The sequence below is a fragment of the Siphateles boraxobius genome, unplaced genomic scaffold, assembly GCF_051911475.1.
Source record: "Siphateles boraxobius isolate OS27281-9 unplaced genomic scaffold, OSU_SipBor_1 31, whole genome shotgun sequence".
Lineage (NCBI taxonomy): Eukaryota > Metazoa > Chordata > Actinopteri > Cypriniformes > Leuciscidae > Siphateles > Siphateles boraxobius.
In genome coordinates, this window is record NW_027508931.1 from 2,599,100 (window position 1) to 2,627,000 (window position 27,901).

Below are 27,901 nucleotides of genomic sequence, written 5' to 3' on the forward strand. Positions count from 1 at the left end.
AAAATAAGTAGGCCTATTATTTACACAAAATTATATTGGTACTGTGTGCAGCTAGTTACAATCATAGCTTATGCATTATATTTGCTTACTGAATTTCGATGGCATTACACTGTATAACAGTGTGAAGTTATTGATTTTATTTCATAAAAAATCACAACAACTATGTTTTTTTTTAATCAAACTAAGTATTGTAGTATAACCAGCAGGAGAGTGGTGATGTTACATTCTTATGAGTTCTTGCTCTTCCTTTGGATAAAAGAGTTACATTTACAGTTATGCATTTGGAAGACAAAGTGTTGTATAACCAATATTAGAGCAGTGATGTGTGAACTAAATTTGGTGTGTTACAGTGGAGTTATTGAATATTTTTCATAATATAAAATGTGCAAAAGCAGTGTAGTATGACCAGTGGGTCACCACCATTGATGTGTAAGCTGAATTGGGTGGCACTACAGTTTGTAACATTGAAGTTAATGACTATTTTTGTATTTTTGAATATGAGTTGATGCTGTAGTCGTTTGTGGGGTTATATTGCACTTTGCAGATGGTCCCTTGACTTGTCTCCCAGCCGCCTGCAGATGAAGATCCATTTAGCCTATATTATAAAGCTCGTTTTGAGGAAAATTGGGTTGTAGCTCATTGTCTAGGTTACAGTGATTGTAAATAGGTGTCGTTTGTGTTTTAATAACGTTTAGCTCAAGAATATTGATCTGGGAAGTTCCTTGAGTTAAGCACGGACCGCATTTCTTTATATTTGAGTCCAAATTCAAACACTATGAAACGCTCCAGTAACGTACGGATCTCTGAAGCGCTGCCAGCGGGACATTAAACAGGAAATGTCTGTCCGAGCTCACAACGGGTTTTGCGTGGGAACGCAAATAACTTTGCGAGGGAACGCAAAACTTTTGCGAGGGAACGCAAAAATTTTGCGTGGGAACGCAAAGTTTCTCGGGGGAACGCAAAAGAGTTTTTTTTTTTAATTCTCCCATCCTAATTTTTTTTTTCACCACCACGTCCCTTTAGGGGTTCCGTACTACGGGACTCTTGTCGTATCAAAAGTGATAAGACTTTTCAGTTTTATGGACGTCGCCCTCTTTGATAGATTTTACTTTGGTCACTGTCACTGGTAAGATAATATGGGCTTGACTCGAGACTCACATCTGTAAGGAAATGCGGTTGTCATTCACAAAAATTGACAGTGTGAGCGCATGTTTTGCATGCATGTCTTGGTATAATCCCAATAGGAAAAAAATGGTTGACTTTAAGCATCGATTTTCACAAATCATCAAGTGAGAATGTAAGAAAAAATTTGATTTTTCCATAGGCTATTTTTAGTTGGCTACTACGTGGCCCTGTCTTGATTGGAACACTTCTGTGACCTTTGATTACGCAATCATAATCAGTGTGTTTGTCAAGTCCACATGGCAGTAGGGTGTCTTATTTGTCATTTTACAGTTCAAGAGGGTGCTCAACTGTGCCTCTGTATGTGACCTTAATGTGCCCTTTTGCAAAGCCCAGACTGGTGGGTCCACATGCAGCCTACCAGCCAACAATCCATATGGCATTACATCACTAAAGTGTGGATGCCACAAATGGTTACCATTTGGGACTGGATCTGTGACTTTTCTGACATTACTGGATTAATTTTAACACAAGCTAACTGTTATTGCATCCCTTTACAAAATATCTTGCGTAATACAGAATAAGTTTACACAGTGTGTAGGGATGCTTTATATGTGATATATACTATATGCAAAGTTATAGTTCAGAACGTTTCGATTGACTGGATTGTCCTCATGGACGTGAGTGAACATTAAGATGTATGAAAACCACAGGTGTGCTCAGATGGACACGGGACATACAATGATTCGATCCTCTAGCATGACACTGAGCACCAGGAATACAAAGTACAGGATGAACATGGTGAATCCCAACACTTTATTCATCCTCCACTTACAGGCAGCGATGGAGATAGTGACGAAGAGGAGCATGAGGAAGAGCAGCACAATGGCACAGAATAGCCCATTACTACTCACTGTCACTGGGGCAAAGGAATGGTAGAACGAGAACATCAGCCAGGGCACCGGCAGCCTGTAACAGTGAGAGGTGATATAAGCAATAAAACACAAGAATGATTTATTCGTTATGTATTCGTACCAAATTTGAGATTGCAGGTGCGCTATTGCAAAATGAACAACAGTTCAAAAACAGGTTAATTTACATTTTAGACACAATATTGCCAGATACTTTTTTGTCTATTGTGCTGGGCCATTTTATTTCCAAACAAAGTCACTGCAGAAACAATTGCACGTCTCTGAGCAGCCGTTTGTTGACGAATTCACGAATCAGAGTTAATGATTCAACAACTCACCTATAAAGACAGTTAGCATACTTGTTTTGTTCCTAAATAAATTGCTTCCTGTTGAACAAATCACTTGAGTGAATGATTCAAAGTCACTAAATAAAACACAGGGCTTGTCCCAATGCCACACTTGTGGTCTTTGCACTTGACAACTTCCTTCAAAATTAGCTGAATGAAGGTTGCAAAATGAAGGCTGCCTTCCAAGGATCCTTATAAAACGGAAACAGCCTTTGACGACATTTGATGACGTGGCATCCGAGATATGCAGACTTTCTAGACCTACCTCTTTGCCAATTTTACAACCCGGAGCAGTCTTGCGCACTGACTTCCTGTCATGTGCACGCATTTTAAAGTGGCCAAGACCGCAAGTGTGGGTATTAGGGCTGCACTACTTTTAGACATACACTCGCAAACTTCCCAAAGCACTTCCCCTCGGGGTAATCCCCACCGCCTGGTGGCCGAGGGAAGTTTATTTGGACAAACCCTCTATCCCTCGATTTTGACAAAGGGAGTGAGTTTACTCAACATGTACATTTCAGGCAGATCCATAGACCACAATGCACCATGATTGTGACGTCATAGCAGATCATGCTAAATTTTAAATATAATTTTTTAACAGCCCGTACAGGCCTATAGAATGGTGCATAAAACAAATGAACAAGGGAAAAGCTGTAAATAATAAATAATTTCCATGGCAGATTCCAAGTGATCATGGGTTTAGGGTGTTTCATTTAAACACATTTCATGGGTTCTGCCAGTAGTGGGCTCTCATGCAAAACATAAGCAATGACGTACATCCGAGTGAAATACACTAGACTATCAAACACCTGATTCACTGAATATTTAATGTTTCAGTCATCTTACCCCATGGTGATGTCAAATATGTTGCTGCCTACAGAGCTCGAGACAGCCATGTCTCCCAAGCCTTTTCGAGCCACAATCACACTGGTGATTAGATCAGGAATTGATGTTCCTGCAGCCAGAATGGTAAGACCCATGATCTCCTCGGATATGCCAATTGTCTCACCCACCTAGGAGAGAAAATCTTGATAAATGCTGACTTTTTTTGTTATATTTGCTAATTCAGCGGCATTTAAGTGTAGCTTAAAGTGCCCAAATACATTTTAGCAACAAATATTGGTTTCTATACTGACCTGATGTGCCCACCACACCATAAGATAGGAAAAAATAGCAATCCATACTATTGAGCCAAGGAAGGTAATGACAAAGAACCTCTTGGATGCCTGTGAAGCACAATATACAAGAATATACATGTCAGTTCTATCACATGTGAACAAGTGGAACAAATATACAAGAAAACGTGATGTTTTCTTTTGGTTCTCACAGGGTTTCTGACATCTGGAACTGTCAGCCACAGTGGAAAGACAATGGGCAACAGAAACAAATATGTGGCCTGTTTGCGTCTGGTGTCTGGCCACTCTAAGGACAGAGGTTCTTCTCCTTCTTCATCAGCCTCATCTTCATTTTCATCATCATCATCATCACTGTCTTCATCGCTCTCTTCATCACTGTCATCTTCCTCATTATCCTCTGAATCATCTGAACCTCCTGGCTGCTCTGAGCCTCCTCCTGCTGCAGCGTCTCCTTCCTTAACACAGAGCGAGAAAGAGACAGGCAAAAAACATAATACCCACACAGAAAATAAAGAATTAGGAGAACAAAGTAATAGTTCACCCAAAAATGTGTTTTATCATCATTTACTTGCACTCCATTTGTCCAAACCAGTAGGACCCTCTTTCTTCTGTGGAACACAGACGGCTCGCTCTTTTCCACGCAATTATAATAAATAAGGACCACCAGAGCATTCAAGCTTCAAAAAGTATGCAAGAGGAAAATAAAAGCATAATAAAAGCAACTATTTAATCTAATTCAAAGATAATTTTTACCTTCAGTGAGCTGCTAATCCAAAAACTGCTATGACTGAGTCTGAGAGTTGAACTCAAGACGAAAACCAGATTGGTCCGAATTGTGAATGAATCATTCAGATCAGTTTTGGGAACTGAATGAACTGATTTACCAAAAATCTGACTAAAAATAATGATTAGGTCATGAAGTAGCCATTTATATTTCTCTTCTAAACACATCATGGAGAATAACACCATTAAATTGATGCTTTTCTGCCTTTTTTTAAACTTGAAAGCTCCAGTTCTCATTTATTGTAATGGCATTCTAATACATTTTTCATAGCTTTTACTTTTGTGTTCCACGGAGGAAAGGAAGTCATGATATGAGGGTGAGTAAATGACAAAGGCTTTTCATTTCTGGGTGATTATACCTTAAATATGAATCACATACTATGTTTGACATATCGTCCCTGTCAGCTTTACAACAAGGTAAAGAATTGATAAGCTCATTAAAAGCACACAAATTTCTCAGAGCTCCTGTTTCTTCTTCCAAACTTTTTTTGAGATGCAATTGGCCCACCTTTTGTGCCTCAGGTTTTTGACTGGTGTCTTCTTCCTTGGCTCCTGGAGCCGCGTCTTCCTTGGGCTGCTCCATTTGACCTTCACCTTATTTAAACCAGGATAGTAAAATATCAATCAAGTTTGCATTTACTTCTTAAAGACAGAAATACTGCAAGCTCCTCTCAGGTGTGGAGTGAAGATTTCCTCAATAGGAGTGAGTAATGTTGCTATTTCATTTGGCGGCAATTTCAAACACCACAGTTGCTTCACAAGATAATCTGCAGTGATTCCAAGCCACTCATGCTTAATTCATGAGATGAAGCTTGATCATTATGTCAGCTAATGTGTAAAGCAGCTCTCAAGTATAAACAAAAGGTGGAAATATGGAATGCGGGATGCTGTGTAGAGGGCAAAACAGGCCGAACTCTTGGCAGCGTGCCCTCTCTTTGTACCTTTCATCCAGCAACACAGCTGGTGCGTTACTGCTTGTGGAAATGCAACATTAATAACCATTTTGAATATGCAACAGAGCTCATCTGTGAGGTAGGACAATGCACCGTCCTGTCTACAAAGCTCTGTGCAATCATAATAGAACAGACTAAGATTATAAAATCTCACCTTCACCAGATTTTTCCTTCTTTTTGTTCTCTACTTTCCCCCGGGCCATGTCGTTCAAAATCTGAGCCTTGTCTTTAAATTTCACTGCAAACCAGGAAAGGAAGAATATAGCTTGAATGTAGACTTTGACTGACACTGTAAGGGTCAACAATGGCAGTACCACAAATGACAAAAGCCCTAATTTCACAAATGCAATACAAAACGTAATTTTTCTCACGTCATCTCACTGGGTACAACAAAAAAGCAATCACATCACAAGAATAACATCACAAACACTAAGCCCCTTACCTTTACATCCCAAAGAGCTTCTAGCCTTTGCATCTCCATTAAACACTGACTCTAATGAGTAAAAGTAGATTCATATACAATAAATAACATGGTGAGTTTTACAAATGCATCTTCAAATGCCCTTTATTTGGACTTGGATACAGGCAAGCGGCATCGTTTAATGTTAAAAGTTCAAAGTTCATAATTGGATTTATTTAAAGAAAAATGTGGACAGGTCAAAGTATAAATGCATAAGTGTGAATTTCATAAAAAATATGAAGAAATGTTTGGGTCATCAAGCCTGATTTCTTGAATTATGACCTTATGTTTTGGAACAAATTATTTCACAATCCATAGTCTTTACACACACATATAGTATGCTTATATTATTTTATATATTTACATTTAGAGATTGTTGATTGTTATTGTCAGGTTTATGTTCCGTTATGTGGGCTCTTATTTTGACATTCTGTTGTTTCCTTTTGTTCCTTTTTCTCTGCTGTTTATTTTCAGTTCCCCTGGTTACTCATTACTCCTTAGTCTTTTTCTATGAATTCTTATGATTTGCACCTGTGTCTCGTATAGTTCTCAGTGTATTTATGCTCCCTGTTTGGTTTTGTCCTTTGTCGGTTATCGTCTTTGTTTTATGTGTGAATTATGTGTTTGCTCCCGTGTTCACCTGACTCTGAGTGTCGATTAAAGAACTGAAGGGGCATTACTTTACACGACACCATTTTCATAAAAAAGCTGAAAACTTTTTAAGCGTTTTGTCCATTCATTTACACGACCACGTTGTTTTTGGGGCCTGAAAATGCTAAATTTAAAAAATCGGTTTCAAAGTGAAAGTTTTTGAAAACGATTGCCTTATCATCATTTGTGAAAATGGTGACGTCATGCGCATGTGTGTATTACGTGTTCAGTCTATTGGTACGTAGTGTTTCTTTGCAAAGTAACATCGCCAACTACTAGCGCGTAATACAGCGTTTTTAGTTGTTTCAACAATTTGTGTGAACGGGTATCGTTTTGAGAACGTTGATGTCTGTACGCGAAAAATGCAAAAGGAAAAACTTTTCAGTTTTTAATACATCGTTGTCATGTAAACACACTGATTATCTAAAGATTCTGTGTCATGCGTCTTGGATTACTACACATATTGTGACAGTTATTTGCTGTATACTCTACGCTATTTTGAGAGTACACAGCATATGCATTTTGAGATTTTTTTTTTCGTTGTCATGAAAATGAAAAAAAAGAGCAAAACATCTAATTCTCACCAATAGGCTTTATTTCTTAAAGAAATAAAAGTTATTTTTGGGGTGAAATGTGACCCAGACATTCCTCTGTGAGATTTAAATGACTGACATGCAGAGAAAAGAGAATATATTAAAGCAGTGCAATTAAGGTGCTTTTAAACTAGATGTTAAGTGCTTGTCAGTTATTTATCAACCCAAATGTAGATAAGTACTAATGAACCTTTAAATTTATCTCATTGACTACAGCAGGGACCCTATCACAATAACAGGATTGAGCTGCTGGAGGCTGTTTCTCATCCAGCCTTTATGAGCTCAATCAAAAGCAGCTTAATGATGGAGCCACACAGTACTGAGAGGTTTTTGTGAGGACCCTCAGAGCGCAGGTGCTGCTCAGCCTCCTGAGGACAGGCTGAAGGTCAAGGGGACCAACCCCAGCCATCAAAACACTGACCCACCGGGACCTCAGCACCAGGGCATCTGCTTTACACGTATGCGTTTTTTTTGTGATGCTAAAATTACAGTTTCTGCAGACAATACCATCTTGTTAGAGAACCCATGTGCAATGCAAAAATAATATAGTGTATGTTTAAATGGTGACATACACATTGATGTGACTTGACAAAATGTCATAGAGCCACTGCGGTGGGCCCATCACTTGTCTCACTACTATGAATCAATCTCCACTCCATAGACTGAGAAAGAGCTATTTATCTTCTTAGTATCAATCTGGACTTAGTGCTGTCATCATATGGAACACGCTTTGCTAATCCATTTGTACTAGGAGAAGGACAAAGGGACTCTACTGCTACACTTCTGAACTTCTTACAGCACATGCCTGAGTGAATATAGGCTTATATCATATGATTGGTATTTTGAACTATATACAGTTTGTGTTTTGATATACAAAACAGGTCAATAAAAAGGTGTAACCATAAAAAAATCTGAAATAAAATTCCATCTAGCTAATTCCTCCAGTAAACCAGTAGTGCCCAAATCAGCCACTTTGTATAAATGGCATCATTTGAGTAATAAAAGAGCAATATATTCTTATCATATACCTTTCCTGATCTTTTAATGTTAACATAATACTCAAACAAAAACCTTGTTGAAAATCCTTGTGAATAGCTTTCACAAACATTTCTAAAAGGCATAGTTCACTCAAAAATCTAAATTCTGTCATCATCTTACAGTAACACAGAAGATAAAAAATATTTCGAGAAATGTGTTTCTTTGTCCATACAATGGAAGTCAAAGTCAATGGTTTGGTTCCCAATGTTCTGCTAAATATCTTCTGTGTTCCGCAGAAAAAAGTCAGTCAAAGTCAGTCATACAGGTTTGGAACAACATGAGGGTGAGTAAATAATGACCGAATTTTCATTTATGGGTGGACTATTGCTTTAAACCTCCAGAATTGAAATTTGTAATGCTTCCGTGCAGCATTTGCTTAATGAGTTCTCATTATGAGGGTTCAGACACTGAAGGGCTCTTACCCTCTCCAAGAGGATCCAGTGTGTGAATCATCAGTTGGAAGATGGTGTTCCTCATGGTGCTGTTGTGCAGAGACGCAGAACTGCCCCCGCGCTGCAAAGTGGGCTTCAGCTACACAAGACAGAAGAAATGTGATAATATCGGAAAATGTATTCAGTTAGACTTCAGATAGAAAAAAAAAATCATATAAATATGGTATTTAACTAACAGTATGTTATTAAGTATATTACTTAATTGAATAATCCCAGGGCATGTCAAATTTATCCAATCTTTTCAAGACTATCGTATATGTTGTGTTATCTTTTTAAAGTTGATGTGTGTCATTTTTTTGGATGTTAAAATGCTTCCTCATTAGCTTGAAAACTATAAAAGGGCATTTGAAGGGCTGATTTCACAGAAAAGTTCAAATATCTTGGCTATTAAAACATTGCTATGTTCACTGGCAAGTTTGGGTCAGTACTCCACTGTCTGGAAACAGTCATTATTTTAAGTAGTTCAATTTGGTGACAAATAGTGCCAGAAAAATCACACCCTTTGACTTTTACGAGTTATCAGACGATCACACATTTTGAATCTAGACCTATTGACATATTTACATGTGTTATTTATACATTAACGTGTATTTGCATATTTTTGATTACTTTTAATCGATTCGTGTCTTCTGGTTCAGGCGGCCTGTTCTCTTCACCCGAAGTCCCGTTGTCCTGTGTGCAAAAACAGTTTGAAACATTACAGAGGATGCAAGGCACTGATTTGACCTTTGACTTTCACTTCTAATTCTACTGTTTATAAAGTTTTCATTCACTTGCCCTCAAAGACTAAAAGCAGACCAATCAATATATTTTATTTTTATTTATATATTTAACAAAGAGGATGTAGCATACACTTTAATAAATATAGTAAATTAGCTTTTATTTTTATATTTTCAGTTTTCATTTTAATTTTAGTTTGTTTTAGTAATTTTGCTCTGTCTTTTGCCATTTTTGAGTACTTCAAACTGAAACTTATTTTATTTCAGTTAATTGCCCAGGCAACATTTCTAATTTTAACTTTTTTGTTATGTTTTCTGGTTAAGTTTTTCATCTAATATTTAAATTGTATTTTATGTCAGCTTTATGTATTGCAAAAATTATTTTTAATAGTTTACAATAACAACATAAGTGAGCAACCAAATATATGAAATATATGAAATTCTGCATTTTGTTACTGCTGTACTTGTTACTTATCTGTGATAAATTCAAGTTCTCGGTCCTCTGGGTCTAGTAAGCCGTCTTACACTATATAAGCTTCAATCACACTTATCAGATTTAAGCACTCTATATGTTACACAGTTTGTACATCACAGCAGACCCATAGGATTAAGTGAACGTCTTTGGATCAGAGAGCCACCGTGTTATCTAACAAATATTAGATAGTATTATTTTGATCACATAATAATATCCCTCCACTTATTAATATGTTTTTTACAGCATGAGACACTTTTACAATAACCCATAGACTGACTGTTTGTTACAGCAGCTTAAAGTCTCCTTTTCAGGTGAGTGTGATCACAGAGATTTCATGACAGATTATCAAGTATTGATCTCTCTAAACCTCCCTCTCACCAGTTTCTAAGCTGAGGGATGTTCAGGATGAAGAAAGGAACTTGTGAAAATGACCACACCATTATTGTATGTGATGTGATAGTGTCACTAAATCAGATGGGGCTGTCACTGTGAGCCAAATGCACCTGCTCCAAATACCTCGCCTTCTACAAGACAACTCATTAACAATGTCTGGCCCCAGCAGACACAAGAGATCCTTTTCATTTCTGTTTATCAAAGGAAAACGCAAACCCATGCGTATCTGTTCAATGAATAAACATAAGTGACTCACATTCACCTGAGTGGGATGCTATTATATCTCTGCTATCACGTCCATGAGCAGATATTATAGTGGTTCCTCATCACTAGAAGATATACCACGGCAGAATTCATCAACACTGTCCAAAACAGAAATAAATGTTTCTGTGATAAATATGATTAAAATGCTATGCAAATTGCTAACATGCAATGCATGTTTTTGAAGCAAAAATGGTAGAGCGTGGTGCTATTAATGCACAAGGTTTTGGGTTTGAATCCCAGTACTGATAAAATGTGTATTAATACATACTTTGGATAAAAGTGTCTCCTAAATTAATAAATGTAAATAATGTGACCAGCTATACTGCATTTTTCAGCAGGAGATTTTTTTTACTGCAATTTATGGTAGCACTTTATTTTACAGTCCCAGTTGTGCATGTGCATACTATGTCTTTTTATGGCAATTACAATAACTGGGTTATAACTAGGTACTAAACCTGAACCTACTCCTAAACCTAACCTTAACCCATATAGTTACCTTATTTTACAGTACTTTCTTTGGTAAGTACACTATAATTACAAGCACTGTAAAATAAAGTGTTACCCAATTTACAAATACAATGACCTCTTCTATTATTATATGAGCATGTTTGTCATTTCTAAATTAAAATTAATTTTGATTGGTTACACAAATGTCCCGATATCATAATTCAGGAAAAAGCTATATTGAAAGAATGAAATTATTGAAAAGAAAACCTATTAGTAGTTTGACTTAATATTTTATTATTATTCCAGTAATATATATATATACTAATCGGCGGTAGATTAGGACAATAGTAGCCACTGTAGCCACCAGCCCTACGTACAGAGAAATTTGGCAGAGAAGTTAACCAGGGGGTAAAGAAACCCCAAGGGTACCCCTGGAGACCAGCATGGGATGCTGGTTGCTGGTCCCCAGCATGGGTAGCGGGAGCTCTAGTGGACCAGCTACACGACCTCAGTTTTGCTTGAGAACAGCATGACTATGCTAGTCCACCAGCTAGACCAGCACTATACCAGCTCTAACCAGCCTGGACCAACATGAAATTCATGCTAATTTATGCTTGATTTTTCAGCAGAGTTCTGTGCCACTGACCCAAATACTAATTCTAATTCTATATATTACTGGCAAAAGTAGTGAAGCGTACCTTCTCAGGTTCTTCCACCGCGATGACTTTGACAATGTTCTTGTGTTTCATGAGCTGATATTTAAAGGCGCGCTCTATCTGAACATTGTACTTCATGAAAGTTACATATAGAGCATAACCGCTCACCAGCATCATACTCTCCCACCACATAATGGTGTTGTCCAAGAAGAAGATGATGAGCATGATGAGATCGAGGATGTAGAACGACACATCCCGGAAGAGAGGCCACCAGGTGAGGTGAAGCATCTCCCGGGAAAACAGCGCACACATTCCGATCACAAATAGGATGTTAAAGACAGCCGAGCCAACAATGGTTCCAATGCCCACATTGCTATGAGAAATGAAGACACCGATCAAGGAAGTGAAAAGTTCAGGAGCAGAGCCTCCAGCGGCCATAAAGGTCGCCCCGGCCACATCATCTGAGATCGCCAGTTTATCTGTGATAACCCCCAATGTAGGGACGAAAAACTCATCGCAGACAATGGCCAAAGAAACAAACATGTATATCATTCCAAAGATGTGGAGCGAGACCCAGCCTCTGCGTCGCTCCTCAACGGAGAAGTAGTCCTCCGGGTATTCGCCCTTCATGTGTGGTGCTTCTCCAGGTCTGGACGCTGTAGTGTTGGGCACCAGAGTGGTCGTATCGGTTTCTGGAGTAGGAACTGGGGTGGGTTTTGGAAGGTTTGGGTCCACATAAATGCAGTGGACAATTGTCCTGTTTGTGGTTGTTGTAGGCTTCTCTGTTGTAGATGTTGTTTGGATGGGTCTATTTGTTGCTGTCTCTGACGACTGGGCCACATCTGTGTGGTTGATGTTCTTTGGCTCAACTTTGGTCAAATTAGTCATAACCTCTGGCATCTCCAACAGTCCTGCATCCAGAGCAAGTCCAGAGCCATCCTCAGGGTCTCCTGCTCTCTGGGGCTCGGGCCAGGGGTCTGGAAGCCTGGCTCTGATAGTGAGTTGATATAAAGAACAAAGGAAAACCCCACACAGAAGAAATATAATCCGGCTGAGCTGAAGTCTCTTTCTTCGAGTCAGGAACATTTTCTAGTATGTTTCCTAAAGGGCACTGAGTTGTTTTTTAGGGCAATGACACCCAGAACATTTCGCCCCAAAAGATGCAGGGGTATGCAGGGGTATATCTCTCTCAGACTGTTTCATCTCATTTTCTCTGTGATGCAGGTTTCCTCTCACAGACCTTACAGTAGATAAAAGGAGGAATACTGAGTGCAACAGTTATACAGACAACACTGAATGTAGGATCAGCAGATTACTGTGGCAATTACAGTTTCTTCTAATACATGTATCTCATCTAACCAGCACATGCCATTGGATTAAATCAATAACATCTTAACAATTCTAGCTTTTCGAAAAAATAAATTACCTTGTCAAAGGCACTCATGTGAATTGTTTAAAATGTAAATCAAATTTCTGAAGATTGACAGATCTGTATATCTATTTCGCATAAATGAGTGGAGCACTGCATGGTTTAAATGGTTAGGGAAAACGCCATAAAAATGCTAACAAAGTGCCCCTGTAAATCAGTTCCAAGGGATAAATATTCTCCCTTAATAATAATAATAACTTGACACTGCGTCTAAGTTAATTACTTTTAATTAAGAAAAGCATTTCTTTAAAATTTCTGTCTAAACAAAAGTAGCATGGAAAATATCCGTGTCATTTCTTTTATAGTTTCTGTCCACCGTTAATATGAATAGCACTGTCATTGCAAGAAGCAGCATAAAAACAATAAACAATTTTAAAAACAGTAGCATGAACACTGAAATGTAAAGTGTGACAGTTTGGTGGCAGCAGTAGAGGCTATTTTTATATCAGCATTGGGTTATAAAAAACCATAATATGGTTAAATGAACCATATTAACAATGTAAATTAAAACTTCATCTACTGTAAAAAAATAATAAAAAAATAATAGCAATTGAGAACACGCTAAAGAAACCTACCGGTGTAAAAGCGACGCTCGCGCGGTGAGTGGAGCGCTGCTGTCTCACAGCTGGGCTGTAGGGAAAGGCACGGATGCTGTGAAGCTGCTATAGGTCAAGCAGGACGCACCGCAGGACAGCTCTTTAGCGTGGATCAGCACAATACCTAATACCTGGAGTCTGTTAAGAGGATTAGATGTACTCTCTCTACACACTCTCATTACGTCTCGGACCATTTTATCCCAATTATTTAGCTGATAAACGTCTTATTCATAATGGTAAAGAGTGAATACACGTGAAAATTGGTTAATTAAAAATACAAACTAAAGTCTAAACCATCTTTTGGAGAATATTGTATTATTACGTAATTATGATTATAGATTATGGATTACAGATTAGTGATAAATTAGCCCACAATTATATTTTAAATAGAATTTTAACCGTTTTTTGTAGGTTTCTGTATAGGCTATCTCCTGAATTTTTATTTAGTTTTTTACCCGTTATTTGAAGAGAGATTTTATTTTAGGATACAACTTTTAAAAATCCCTTTCTCGCTCGCGTTCTTGACTAGGAACGAGTTGACGTGTTTCTTTTGTTTCCAAACGGTCCCTTTATCACGGCGCACACTTGGTTAGGAAGAAGGGATTTCCAGCGATGGGTAAAATTTTACCACTTTATTGAAATATGCTAAACTGGGTATTGGTACGAGCTGTATTCGGAAATATGAAGGACGTATTTTATTTAAGACTTTTAAGATCATTTGATATTTTTCTTTTTATATTTAAACGAGAACGTTTGGTTGGACACTGACATAGTAACACTCAACAGCTTTATTTACTTTGATTGCTCTGTTACACGGGGAAATTATTGTTTAAAATAAAAAAAGTATCTTAGATGGTCTCCCAGCCTGGTAAGTCTGCTCTGTTGGCTAGTTTTAGAACGGTTTTGGATACTGTAAACTGGTCAGATTGTGGAACTAGCTAGACCAGTTTAAATCAGCAAAGACATGCAGAACAGCAAAGAGAGTAACGTTAACCATTACAAAATCAGAGAATGATTTTGTGTGTGTGTGTGTGTGTGTGTGTGTGTGTGTGTGTGTGTGTGTGTGTGTGTGTTTAATGTACACTGCAGCAGAAGCTTCTGTTGTCACACTAACATATGCTCCTGTTTTTACACAGATATCTCAAGCATACATTCATAACTGTTTATCCAAGTGTAAAGAGAGGAGTTTGCAAACATGCCTACTGTGGTTCTTATGGACTCATCGCTGTCCATGACACGACCAGTGTCAGTGGAGGGCAGTGAAGAGTTTCAGAGAAAGAACCTGGCAGTTCATGGACTGACCATGTTGTTTGAACACATGGCCACAAACTACAGAATGGAGTTCACTTCACTTATCTCCTTTTCTTCACTCTGGGAGCGTATGGTGCCATTCACCAGAGACTACAATACTCTGCAGGTAAAAACAGAACAGGTGTCATGCTGCCTGCATTAAATATAATGTAAATGCAATGTCTTAAACCTAATTCATCATCAGAGCCCTCATGATCTAATAGTTGTTGCGGGTCTTATTATTGTTATCTCTCATTCATTGTTGTGCAGGAAGCTTTGAACAACCTTGAAGACTATGATAAAACCTGCCTGGAGGCTGCATTACAAGGTGTTAGTAATGTTGTACAGCAGGAGTGGGGAACCGCTTGCCCATGCCAGGTTAAAAAAAAATCTAATAATTAAATAATACTTTATATTATGGCATATGCAATCTGTTAATCAGGCATATACACTACTTGTTAAAAGTATGCAATAACAAAGTTTTTTAAATGTTTTCGAAAGTCTCTAATTCACACCAAGGCTGCAATTTTTCCAATTAATATTAATCAAATGTAAAATAACTGTTTGTATTCTCATATATTTTAAAATATAATTTATTCCTGTGATGGCAAAGCTGAATTTTCAACATCATTACTTCAGTCTTCAGTGTCTAATGATCGTTCAGAAATCATTCTAATCTGCTGATTTGCTGTTTAAGAAAAATTTATTGTTGTTGTTAAAAACAGTTTTTTCTGCCAAATAATTTTGTGAAAAAGCAAGAATAAAAAGCAAAATAAAGATGTTGTTCTTTTAAACATTCTATACATAAAAAAAATCTTAATTATTACAAACTTTTGACTACTAGTGTACATATTGGAATAACAACCAGGACCAGAATAAATACAGTATGAAATGCACAGTGTTATGTAAAATATTTTATGGACTGTACACAATATGAATGTAGTATATACAAAAATGTAAGTTTAAGATATAAATGTACTGTCAATCATGTTATGCGTCACCGCTATGACTGATTGATCTGTTCAGTAAATTGTTAGGAATGATTTTTTTAAATGGTTGGTAGAGTATCATGGTAGTGGTGCACATAAGTGCTTTAGCAGGGGGTCTAAACATTAAACATTATTACATTTTTGAATATACAGTAGAGTAATTGTACCATTGAATTTTTCTACAGAACATTTTTATATATAATGCTAAATGTACTAAATAATTGCTTTGACTGCATTTTCGTTGTTGGTCAGTGTTTATGTTGTTTTTATGGTGGCCTGTAGGTGGTGCTGGTCACTGATGGTGCACTGGGCATTGGTCGTGGATCTTTGCGTCAATCCCTGCAAACAGTGAAACAACGTGTGGAGGACAAGAAATTCCCACTTCCTTTCCCATTCCCTTCCAAATTCTATGTCATGTGCATTGCCAATGCAGAGGAGGTACTTCAGTGTTTTTACACAGTGTCCATACCAATTTTATTTTAGTGTCATTCAGATACAAGATTGGTGCCAGTATCATGTAAATTTGTTGGTCAAAATGCTTTTGAGCACTTCCGGTTTCAACGTCCCGAAGTCAATGGGTTTTGGGGTCTTTGGTTAAATGGCATAAATAAGGTCTGTGGTGAACACAATTTACGAAATAAATACATCAGTATTACACCACTTGTGATTTTTTTTTAAGCTGTTACATGTCTTGAAAAAGGCGATTGCTAACAAGTGGCTAAGAGCAGTCAGCTTTTACATTCTTGTTATGCTTATTATATTATAATTGTGTTCTTATAAACTACTCTAGCTCAAACTTTCTGTGGAAATGTTTGCTAGAAAAACTGTTGTCTGAAGCTTAGTGATGGTGACGTTGAAGTCGCGCGACCTTGGTTTAGTTTGTTTATAGCCTAGCTTTAGCTTTTTACTTCTGGAAACTGCATTTAGGCTTCAAAAATCATAAAAGTTGTTCATATGTGAAAATTATCTTTATGGACAAAACATGTATCATAAGAAAAAATGTGATCACAGAGCTTGTTTTTTGCTATAATCCAAAAGCCTATGGAAAAATCCTATTGGGTTTTTGTTGAGGGAACCAGGGCGATGCTAACTGCTGGTTGGCCCACAAAGTGACATCATACTGGCACCACTCTATTATAGTTTTTATTAAAGGTAGGGTAAGCAATTTTGGAGAGGCTAGCAATAGCAAGCTAGCTTTGAATTCCTAAGATCCCACCCCATCCCTTCAGAGCCACACCTCCTCCAAAACACATGAATGCACACAGCTAGAGCAGAGTCTGCAAAGCGTCACGAGAGACTGCGTTAAATTACTTTGCCTCAAAGCACATAACATTACAATAATAATGAACGTAAACAACTTAAAAAGCACTGGCTTTTACCACCCGACTGCTGTAAATTCATCTCAGCATTCATTGTGTTAGTCATAGAAACGTATAATTCAGAGTCTGAGGACATGAACATTATGGGTTGCCATCTCTTTATCTCAGGAGGAATTGTAAAAGGTGGCTGCTGTTTGTTTGCGGCGCTCTGTGACTGTCTGTCTACAACCCTGACTGCTGAACATTTTTGGTCCTGAGAATTTCACAAAATATTTTTTTAAATATTTAAATATTTAGACAACTTCTTTTATTGACTGCTATCAGAATGTGAAGAGAGTTTTAACCAGTATTACAAAAAGTGTTTAGAACAACATTGCCTACCCTACCTTTAATATTTTTAATTAGTTTTTATTTTTACCATTTCTATTTTAATTTTAGTTTTTTTTTTTAATTGAGTTTTATTTAAATTAGTAATTTTACATTATATTAAAAAAGATAGTAAAGAAAAAATGTTTTCCTTTTATGTGCTTGAATCTATGTTGTTGTTTTGATGTCCTCTGAAGCTCCAAGCTACGGATGGTATGGATAATTTGGAGCAGCTGATTAATTTGAATGACGGAGAGGGTCAGATATACACTATGGAGGGACCCCTTTGTCTCAAAAGTGTCCAGTCTATGTTTGGGTGGGTGACGTTGTTACTTTGTGCGTAAATACTACTATATATGTTATTGTATTTTTAAGTGCACGTTGTTTAGGCAACATTTTATGATGAACAGCATCACTGTGTGTTTGTGTTGTCAGAAAGCTGATTGACCAGGCGTACTCTCCCTTCCACGCGGTCCTGCGCTGTGGGAACCTGACTTCTGATGTGCAGGTCTTTCCCAGGCCAGAGCCAGTGATCATAGATGAGGAAGTGGATCCCCTGCCCAAAACAGTGCAAACAGGTACGAGCAGAGAATCTAAGATAAGATAAGCCTTTATTGTCTCCTATTGGAGAAATTCGTCTTGGGCATTCGAAAGAACAATGGCATCACATTACGCATAACACACAACAACACACAATTAACCTACACAGAACATGTACTTAAATTATTCCCATTCGGTACATTTAACATCCCACACCACACTCAATACCCCCCACTACTTTCCACACATTCACAGAAAACAGAAGAACACCCACATCACACCCCCTCCCGACAACTGCACATTTCCCGTTAACTCATACTTTAGTCAATAGCCTCTGTATTGCACAATAGCCAATTGCATGCTACCATATCAACTATAACATATAGCATACATATACATACACACATACATAATATTGCACCAGTGCCCTTTCATTACACATCCTATAATCATAATGTTAGTACCTGAAGTCTTATTTAGTAGTATTTGTCACACATACATCACTGCAGCTAATACACACACACACACACCTTATCCGTTGTTATTCATTCATTTGATTGAAAGCGGCACAAATGAGAATTTAAACCTGTTATTCTTACAGTTTGGTAACCTGTACCTTCTGCCCGAAGGCATCAGCTCATACTCACTATACAGGATGTCATTAGGGTCATTAATGATTTTAAAACCCTGTTTCCTCACCGCCTCCTCAAAGAGCTCCTGAAAAGTAATAGGTGGCATTTGGCCAATTATTTTCCCAGCCCTTTTTATAAATTTTTGGAGCTGTGATTTTAATTTAACGGACAGGTTACCGAACCAAGCCACAATACCACACCAAACAATAGATTCAATGGCTGCCTTGTAAAACAATAACATGATATCCTTGTCCACTCCATAAACTCTAAGCCGTCTTAAGAAATATAGATGCTGACATATCTTTGAGCAAAAATACTCCAATTAATGGGACCACTGCAGTTGACAATCTTATTGTATACCTAAATACTTATATGTTGTTACCTGCTCAACAAGTCCCCCTTCAATTTGAAGTGTGCTATGATCTCCTATAGACCTAGGGTCAAAAATAATTTCTTTGGTTTTATTTACATTGAGGGCCAAGTTATGCCTGTTGCACCACTTCACTACCTCCTCTATCTCCTGTTTATAGATAGCAATATCTGTATTTTTTGTAAGTAGACTAAGTATGGCCGTATCATCATCATGTGGTTTTTTCTAATGCTATTTCTGCAATCATTTGTTTGTATTATATAAAGTAAAGGAGCGCTTACACAGCCTTGAGGGGCACCTGTACTTATGTTCAGAGTATCAGAAAGAGTAGAGTTGATTCTCACCTGCTGCTTCCTGTCTGTCAAAAAAGAACCATACCATCTAATAATGAAGGGGTTCACTTCCATCCGTTGTAATTTACGTAACATTATCTGAGGAAGAATACAGTTAAATGCAGAGCTGAAGTCCATAAATAATAATCGAGCATAAGCTAATGGATTTTCAAGGTGCTTTCAGACAGAGTGTGCCGTTGTATTTAAGGCATCATCAGTACCCCTGCCATTATTATAGGCAAATTGGTAAGGGTCTAAGAGATGCTGTACCTCACTCCTTAAATTACCAACCATTATACATTCTAATGATTTCATGACTATTGATGTTAGCGCTACTGGTCTATAATCAACATTAAGCTGTGGACAGGATTTTTTAGGCACCGGAATAACAACAGATGTCTTCAAGATAGTAGGGATGGTACAAGTGTCTATAGAGAGCTGGAATAGAGGGCTCCAAGCAGGAGTTAACTCATCTAATGAAATGTTCTAATGTCTAAATGTTACCTCCATGCTGTTATAATGTAAGCATTTATAACTATTTAAAATTTGTGTTTTTAGACGATAAATGTAAATAAATAAATGTTATTTTTATTTGTTGCCAGATAATGAGGTAATTGGAGGAAAGTGCACATAATGGTTATGTTACCTTGTTGTGTTAAATATATAGACTTGGAGATTGTGGGTTTTATTGAGATTGGAGACATCTCCAGTCCTCCGGTTTTATCCAGGCACTTGGTCCTGCCTATTGCTGTGAACAAAGGTCAGTATAAGTAAAATTAAAAATAATTAACATGATTAATGGAATTCCATAATTTCATAAGTTTCAATAACTGAATGTTCTTAAGCATTTAGACTTTTTATTACCAATGAATTTTACTTTTCTAGTTGTTTGTTATTATTTTAATTACAACTATTTTACTCTGAAATAGCCATTTCTACCCAATAATTATAAATTAATTATAAAAATGTCCATGACCTTTTAAGATTTTATTCATTTCCAGGTCTAGAAATCACACTTTTAAAAATGTCCTTTTAGGTTTTCCAAAACTGAGAATCTTGGTTCATAAATAATAATGCCAGTTGTTGATGGATCAAATAAAATGAGAAATACGTCAGCTTACATCTTAATTTTTAGTGGTTTTAACTTATTTTAAAGCTGGATTTGTCTTAAAAAAATGAAGCCATCTTAATATATTCTTTTGATTGACAGAGGGGGATGAGATGGGCACGGGGACCTCTGATGAGACCGAGGAAGAGACCTCCACAAATCAGATGGCTGGCAAAAGCCCAAATTTCTGCGTTCTTCTACATGGCAGCCTAAAGGTGGAGGGAATGGTGGCGCTTGTACAACTAGGGTAAGGAGCAATATAAAAACATTGCACTGTTTGCATAAGCATTCCAAATTTTGCACATTTTTAACTTTGCTTTTAGGGAATTGAGGGGTTTATTTTCATTACCAACATATTTGAGATAAATTATCTAGTTACTCTGAAATAAGTTTCCCCTCTCTGCATTTTCCTCTATCAGACCAGACTGGTTCGGAATGCTTTATTCCCAGGCAGACAGTAAGAAGAAGTCCAATCTAATGATGTCACTCTTTGAGTTCGGCTCAGAGCCTCTGCCCTGGTTGGGCAGAATATCACAGCTTGGACCTGCCTCAGGTAGCACGTTTTTGCTCAGAATTTTTTTTGTAAGAGCCACACTTAAAAGGCCTGTTAAAATGAAATAAAAATGAACTGCATTGTATTGCATTATGCAGTGTGTGCAAGTAGTTAATAATTAAAACACTGAAACAAAAGATAGTAACCTAGATGGTTCACCGAGTTCAGTTAGGAAAGCTGTAGGTAAATACGCAAGGGTCAGGGATAACGGTGGTACCACACATTTGCATGATTAAATATTTTATTTTCATCTCATGCTTTGCTTCCTTCTGAGACTAGAGGTGTTCTCAGACTACATACACATGATAAAAAACATTTACTCATTGTTTTGCATACGGTTTTGCTTACTGGCCAACGGAATAAATAACTATTCACTATGATTATTTGTTTTCGTGACCTACAGATGCAGCTGAAAATCCCTATGGTGAAGATGACAGTAAAAGTCCTTTTCCCATACAGCCGAAACACAAGAGAAGCTATGCTCAGAATGTTACTGTCTGGATTAAAGCCAGTGGACTGCAGGTGTACATCTGAACACTACAAATTATTTATATTTGACACTGATTAAATGTAATTAGAACTAAACGTTTTAATAATCACATTTACAGACAGATGTACAGAAAATTCTCCGTAATGCAAGGAAATTGCCAGAAAAAACACAAACATTCTATAAGGTGGGTGTATGTGTGTGTGTATATATATATATATATACGTATATATGTGTGTGATTTTTATGATTCCAATTTTAATAAATAAATTGATTTAATATATAAATATAAAAAATTTACTTGTAAGAATATCATGGGCTGATATATGATTCTGTTCAAATACTTTTTGTGTGACATTTGTGTTTTCATCACTGCAGGAATTGAACCGTCTTCGGAAGGCCGCTCTCGCCTTTGGTTTCTGGGAGCTTCTGAAGAATATGGCTGAACTTCTGGAGAGGGAGTGCACTCTTCTGCCTGACTCTGCTCACCCTGATGCCGCCTTCCAGCTGTCACACGCTGCTCAGCAGCTTAAACTGGCCAGTAGTGGAGACTCGAAATACGCGGGCTTTGAACACAACATCACCCCCATGCTCACTGATTTCTCAGGGGGAGGAGGAACTGAGAGAATATAGAGGATGGAGGAACAATACTCAATGGACAACTGCCAGAGCAATTATAGAGGAATGTTGCTTTATCTAAAAACTCTGCTCAACGTGTAATGTTCACAGAAAATGGGTTACCGCAGCAGGATCATTCAAATCTGGCATTTCAATGTTTTAGTGGTGCCACAACGGTTGGGTTTGCTGTTTTGGTGATAGATATAAAATAAGAGGAAACCTTGGACTTTGTGACAAACTATGACGTTGAGCACTCAATTCGAGGAAAGAAAAACATTCATCCGTTTTACAGGCAAATGCATTTAGAGGTTTTGGAATCTATTTTCAGATCAGTAAATGTTTTTGTATATAATGTTTTTTTCTAACATTGACTAATAGAAAACTCTGTGTTGTTTATGCTTAATGATAGTCATCTGAAAACTGATGTTTTGTTTCACTGAAATTTAATTAAACGTTTTCTGTTGCATTTACACATTCATGTCCAGATCCCACATCCAATGACACTGAATTATCTCTTCCCATGCAACTTGAATGTTTTATGAGGTTTTCCCTGAGGTTCATGGTCTGTCTTGTTGTTAGTGGTGCTTTCTGCCAACAGAAATGACTATTACAATACATCTCAGGGATTGACATGGAGATAAATTGTTGCTCCGTTTCAGTCAAGTAAGCCTGTCACACACCTAATCTACAACATCAAACACAAAAAACTGCAAATATACATGAAATGTATAAATACCTTCATGATCCTGGTTAGAATTCTTTTGGTAAGAATCTCTAGTGTTTTATAATCATTTACTAAGTCGTGGTCACCTTTAGAATTTCAGTATGTAGAAATGAAATGCACTTGAGTTGATAAAGATGGTTTTGGCTCAATAATGACTTCTTAGTGACAAAGGGGCAAATATAAAGAGAAAATGGAGGCGAAATTAAATCAAAGAAAAGAGAGAAAGGAGGAATGAAGCATGTGTGGACCCCTTCCCCTCAGTTGGCTTTCCTCTTTTTTGTGCGAAACCGTCTCCTCCTCTGCTTGAAGAGGTGGCGGAAGTTGATGAAGAGGCCTGAAATTACAAACAATTTAAAGAAATATTATAAAAATGTAATGCCAATTTATGCCCAGCTCTAAAATATCTAATTGGCTATATACTACGAGTTAAAATATCAATAAAATTATATTGCTTCTACTGTAGCAACTGGACAAGTTGCATTGGTCAAACCTTGTGAGAACCCTAGTTTCATTTGTAGCATGTTTTTTGTGGACCTTACCCAGGAACATGAGCACCAGGTAGAGCTGCAGGATGTAGGAAAAGCTGAGCGAGAAGCCGATGGCTTTAGGCAAAGGAATACTGAGGAGTTTGGTTTCGTCAAAGATTGGGATGGATTGGACCACCGCCACAGCTGAACACAACATAAGGGAGCATGAGAAAAGCTGTCAGTTCTCACTGTCTCATGAACCTACCATCATGAGTTTTCCTTATTATAGTCTACAGATACACATACCTTCAGCTAGCACTCCAAGAGGGTACAACGGTATCCATATGGTGTATCTCAACCAAGTCAACAACTTCCATTCGGTATCAATGCAAGCCAACATGTAGAAAGGATACCTATGGTTCATTATTACAAAAGCAGGATTAGATATATCTGTTTTTATCCAACAAAAGTCGCTTGGAGGACCAAGCTTTAGGGCTCAATATATTTGAGCCCTACAGCTACTGTTTGTATATGGTAAGATTATTACGTTTTTGAAAGAAGTCTCTTATGCTCACAAAGGCTGCATTTATGTGATCAAAAATACAATAAAAAAACAATATTGTGAAATAGTACTACAATTTACTTTTTCTATTTAAATATTTTTTTTCAGCATTATTACGCCAGTCTTCAGTGTTACATGATCCTTCAGAAATCATTCTAATATGATGATTTGCTACCAAGGAAACATGTTGAAAACACTTAATATTTCTGTGGAAAACATGATATATTTTTATTTATTGATATATTTTTTAGGATTCTTTGATGAAGGGAAAGTTCAAAAGAGAGCAGCATTTATTTTAAATATAAATATTCTGTAACATTATAAGTGTCTTTCCAGGCTGATTTTAATGCATCCTTGCTAAATAAAATTATTTCTTAAAAAGAAAAAGAAGAAAAACGTAGTGACCCAAACTTTTTGAACTGTAGTATATTATTTATTTTAATAACAATTATTATATAAAATTAAAAATGCAAATATTTTATAACAATCAAAACTTATGTAGGTATGTATTCTCATTTATATTTTGTCATGTGACCTACTTACATTGCTTTTAAACCTAGTTTTGAGGTAATGAGTGTGACATTTCACTACTGGCACAAGGATGTGTGTCTCATAGTGATATGTTGTGTGAGCCCACAGGAAGAAAACTACTTGTTTTATCGCAATAGAGGAAGAAGTGTAGAAAAACTGTGGCTGTACAGAAACCACACACACAACATCATTGCTGAAAGAGCAAAGACCATGAAAGCTCTACCTAAGCCCATTAGCCTCAAATACCAATGTCTTTCTATTTTAGTTTGTATTCTGGAATTATGATTTAGGTTCTAATTTTCTGAATATTTAGCAAAGAGAATATGCATTTACTTTAACAAACTAAGGACTGCATATAGGAAGTTGAATAATTAGTAACCTCTGGCCCATAAAACACAAAAGAGGATATCCTGCAGAATACTACTCAACTCCCACATTTCCTCACCACTAGCAGAAACTGCTCTTAATAAACATGATACAGTAAGATCACTCATGTATCATACTAATATTCACATAATTACCTGAATATCTCAATCGTACTCCACAGATAGAAGACAAAGAAGACCACTGGCTTGTTCTGCATATCCTCTAAGCTACCAAATATGACAAAAAGGATGAAGTTTCTCCCCATCACCTTTAACAAGAGAAATGTAAATAATTCTCACTGTCATGAAAGTTAATATTCAAAACAAATAGTGTAAAATGAAGTCCATTTAATTGGCTAGTAAAGCATGGCGTGCTGTGCACTAGGCATACCTGAATGAAAGCAGGCATGACTCCAGTCTTAACCAACCCCACAGCAGGATTGATAACTTCCATTATTGCCAGCATCTGACAGAAGTACATCACGTCGGCAATGGTATGAAATGTGTCGTAGAAAGAATCTGTTGGGTTGACAAAAAACTGTAAGGACCATACTGAACAATGAGTTTTCACACTTCAGAGTATCACTTCATGTGCAATAAGATGCTCTTTCTATATATAAATACAGTTTATACAGACCAAACATTTGCATAACAGACCTGCAGGCCTTCTCAGAAAAATTCGAACGAAATGCATTTCCTGACAGTGACAAACAAATGCATCTTTAATCTGCTTACAAAATGAAACAACCCCCCCCCCCCAAAAAAAAGAGTCTAACCTTGCCCAAGTATGAACAGACGTACAGTCATGTTGACAAAGATCCAAGAATAGCCGAGGAACTGGACCAAGTTGTACATAAAGAGAAAACCCTTTTTCAAGCCAAGATAAGCTGCATAAAAAGGAGCAATGAATGCACGGTTATTATTTGGTAAGCTGACCCAATTTGTTTATTTTACACACTTAGAATTAAAAATATACTCACGGTCCTTACGAACCCTTGACTCAATGCTGACTTTGTTTATTTTCTCTTCCTGTGAACAGAAAACACATCAGACAGTGCACGACTGTGAAGCTCCTCAAGTATAACTTCAATAGCAAACCTCTTTACCTTCTCTCTGAGCTCCATTTCTGCATCTGACTCATCCAGCCAGCGATCAAAATCGGGTGCTAAAAACAGAGGCTTCCTCTCCTGCTTAGTCAGGCGATTCCACCAGACGTGCTCCTGCTTCTTTACTGTGATATTCACCTGCCGCTGGGTGGATTTGTGCTTCACCTGTGGACACAAACATGGCAGCAAACCAAGGCAAATGCACTGCACTTCATTGTGCAACGTTTTACATAGATGTTTTTTTTTTGTGTGCAATTTCTGATGGCTGATACCTCAGGCTTAACCGGTTTTAGAAATTCCAGGCTGAATTCGTATTCATTTTCTCCTTTCGCTCCATGCCCTTGACCTCAAAAAGAGCAGAATAAATAAAAGTCAAAGAACTGAATAGAAAGAGAGTCCAGATGATGGTTAGTTGTGAGATGTACCTCGGAAGTGAAGGATGTTCTCTTCTACACCAATATTGAGATTCTGCGAGGAGACAGAGTGAAAAAAAAAGAAGTGTGAAGTATCAAGCTCCTCCTCCCACTGCCTGTTATATCAATACAAAGCCTATAAATGCACCATGCATCAGACAGATATTATAAATGTAGTTATAAAAAAATAATGCATCAGTAATGAATGGTTTGCGTAATATAAGTCACCGTTTCAGCCTTCCTGAACTAAGATATTTATTTAAATTAAGATATTTATTTTAATTCACCTCTGAACAACTTTTTTTTTTCTTCATTTAATGATAAAAGTGTGATTTCTAGACCTTGAAAAATTAATAAAATCGTATAACTCCATGGGCATTTTTATGAATATGAATTTTTCTAATTATGCCAAGCTTTATAAATGTTAGGTTATTTAAAAATTCTTATCTAGTAAATAACAAACAACTGGAAACATGGTGCCTTTGAAAAACATTATGGACAATTGGTGGTATTGGGGTAAAAAAGGTTGAGAACCACTGATTTATGGGACTTGAGTTAAAGGAATAGTTCACTTAAAAAAAAAAATCTACTTTTTTCTATCTATTTTTCTATGGAAGTCAATGGGGTCCATCAACTGTCTGGTTACCAACATTCTTCAAAATATATTTTGTGTTCAACAGAAGAAAGAAACTCATAAAGGTTTGGAACAACATGAGGGTGAGTAAATGATGACAGAATTTTCATTTTTAAGTGAACTAATCCTTTAATTGCATGGCCAATTAAAACGTTTGTCTGATGTTTTTAGGTTTTGGCATATGTTATACTTTTATTTTGCATTTCTGAGTTATATGGAGACATACTAAGGGACAACAATGTAATAATAGCTTTTCTAACCTGTACAATACACAAATTTATTTTGCATAAAGGGACAACATGGCAACCGTATTACAACACCACAGCAATACCACCTTTGTTCCAGAGCTCTCGGTTGCACAATGCGTTTCTCTCTCATTACCTTAATGAGAGGACAGGTCAAACATACATGCTTTATCCTGCCCTGAGAAAGCAATGAGGGGGACGGGGGCAGTTCCTCTTTCTGTCTCAGAAACTGGATTGTAAATAAAACATGCCCTGCCATTGTAACTGAGCCAGATGGCTAGTGGTACAGTAGGATCAAGTCCTGATCTCCCTTGCCGTAATCTTCATCTTTATTCTGATCTAGACTTGATGCAAGTCCTGTCATCAGACCTACAGAAGGTATTGTTATTCAAAAGAATATCAACCTAACACCATCCAGTTTAAGGTTCTGTAAACTACAACCTGGATGTGCATACATATTATATTGCAATAAACGCGAAAAGAAAGAAGAAGATAAAAATGCATTGTCTATTAAGATATAATTGCCCCCCAAAGCAAGTATTTCTTACCTGTGCATCACTGATCTCCACTCGCATGTATATATCCCCATGCCGCTGTGCCCAGTACACGTGAGGTGTGAGAGCCTGCATTGCAAATATTCACATTAAAATGTGCTTTACTCAGATTTAACAATGAATGACAGGCAATGTAAATCTTGAATCAAGCAGCCGGAAGACGTTTCCTCGGATTCTGTCATTTGTCCAGAATATTCTTCCAATGCGCGTGCGCGCACGTGAACGCGACACTCGCCGCCCACTTTCATTTTCCGGAAGGACTCCTCAATAA

At 37.2% G+C, this 27,901-nt stretch overlaps 3 protein-coding genes across 5 annotated transcripts; 1 reads left to right on the forward strand and 2 right to left on the reverse strand.

Annotated features, from left to right (window-relative positions):
* Window positions 1–1,044: 1,044 nt before the first annotated feature.
* slc24a1 (solute carrier family 24 member 1) lies at window positions 1,045–13,519 on the reverse strand. 2 transcript variants are annotated; one of them, XM_077193315.1, is made up of 10 exons: window positions 13,405–13,519; window positions 11,443–12,640; window positions 9,056–9,118; window positions 8,417–8,525; window positions 5,407–5,490; window positions 4,808–4,893; window positions 3,708–3,971; window positions 3,517–3,606; window positions 3,227–3,393; window positions 1,045–2,091 (listed from the first exon to the last, which is right to left on the reverse strand). In XM_077193315.1, exons 2-10 carry the CDS (start codon window positions 12,484–12,486, stop codon window positions 1,842–1,844), a joined length of 2,157 nt encoding a protein of 718 aa, XP_077049430.1. In that variant the 5' UTR covers window positions 12,487–12,640; window positions 13,405–13,519; the 3' UTR covers window positions 1,045–1,841. The 2 variants fall into 2 exon arrangements, with proteins under 2 accessions (XP_077049430.1, XP_077049431.1); XM_077193316.1 differs by lacking the exon at window positions 5,407–5,490.
* Window positions 13,520–13,945: 426 nt separating this feature from the next.
* On the forward strand, window positions 13,946–22,501 carry ints14 (integrator complex subunit 14). Of its 2 annotated transcripts, none has more exons than XM_077193328.1 (12): window positions 13,946–14,041; window positions 14,562–14,842; window positions 14,986–15,093; window positions 15,987–16,142; window positions 17,587–17,705; window positions 17,825–17,967; window positions 19,931–20,023; window positions 20,474–20,618; window positions 20,791–20,927; window positions 21,328–21,446; window positions 21,533–21,598; window positions 21,790–22,501. In XM_077193328.1, the coding sequence occupies exons 2-12, from the start codon at window positions 14,621–14,623 to the stop codon at window positions 22,042–22,044; spliced, it is 1,563 nt and encodes a 520-aa protein (XP_077049443.1). In that variant the 5' UTR covers window positions 13,946–14,041; window positions 14,562–14,620; the 3' UTR covers window positions 22,045–22,501. The 2 variants fall into 2 exon arrangements, with proteins under 2 accessions (XP_077049443.1, XP_077049444.1); XM_077193329.1 differs by having other exon boundaries at window positions 20,791–20,924.
* On the reverse strand, window positions 22,456–27,833 carry hacd3 (3-hydroxyacyl-CoA dehydratase 3). Its single transcript, XM_077193330.1, has 11 exons — window positions 27,625–27,833; window positions 26,210–26,252; window positions 26,057–26,130; window positions 25,785–25,949; window positions 25,659–25,707; window positions 25,455–25,565; window positions 25,070–25,197; window positions 24,835–24,947; window positions 23,527–23,633; window positions 23,293–23,424; window positions 22,456–23,087 (listed from the first exon to the last, which is right to left on the reverse strand). Exons 1-11 carry the CDS (start codon window positions 27,703–27,705, stop codon window positions 23,011–23,013), a joined length of 1,080 nt encoding a protein of 359 aa, XP_077049445.1. The 5' UTR covers window positions 27,706–27,833; the 3' UTR covers window positions 22,456–23,010.
* Window positions 27,834–27,901: the final 68 nt, after the last annotated feature.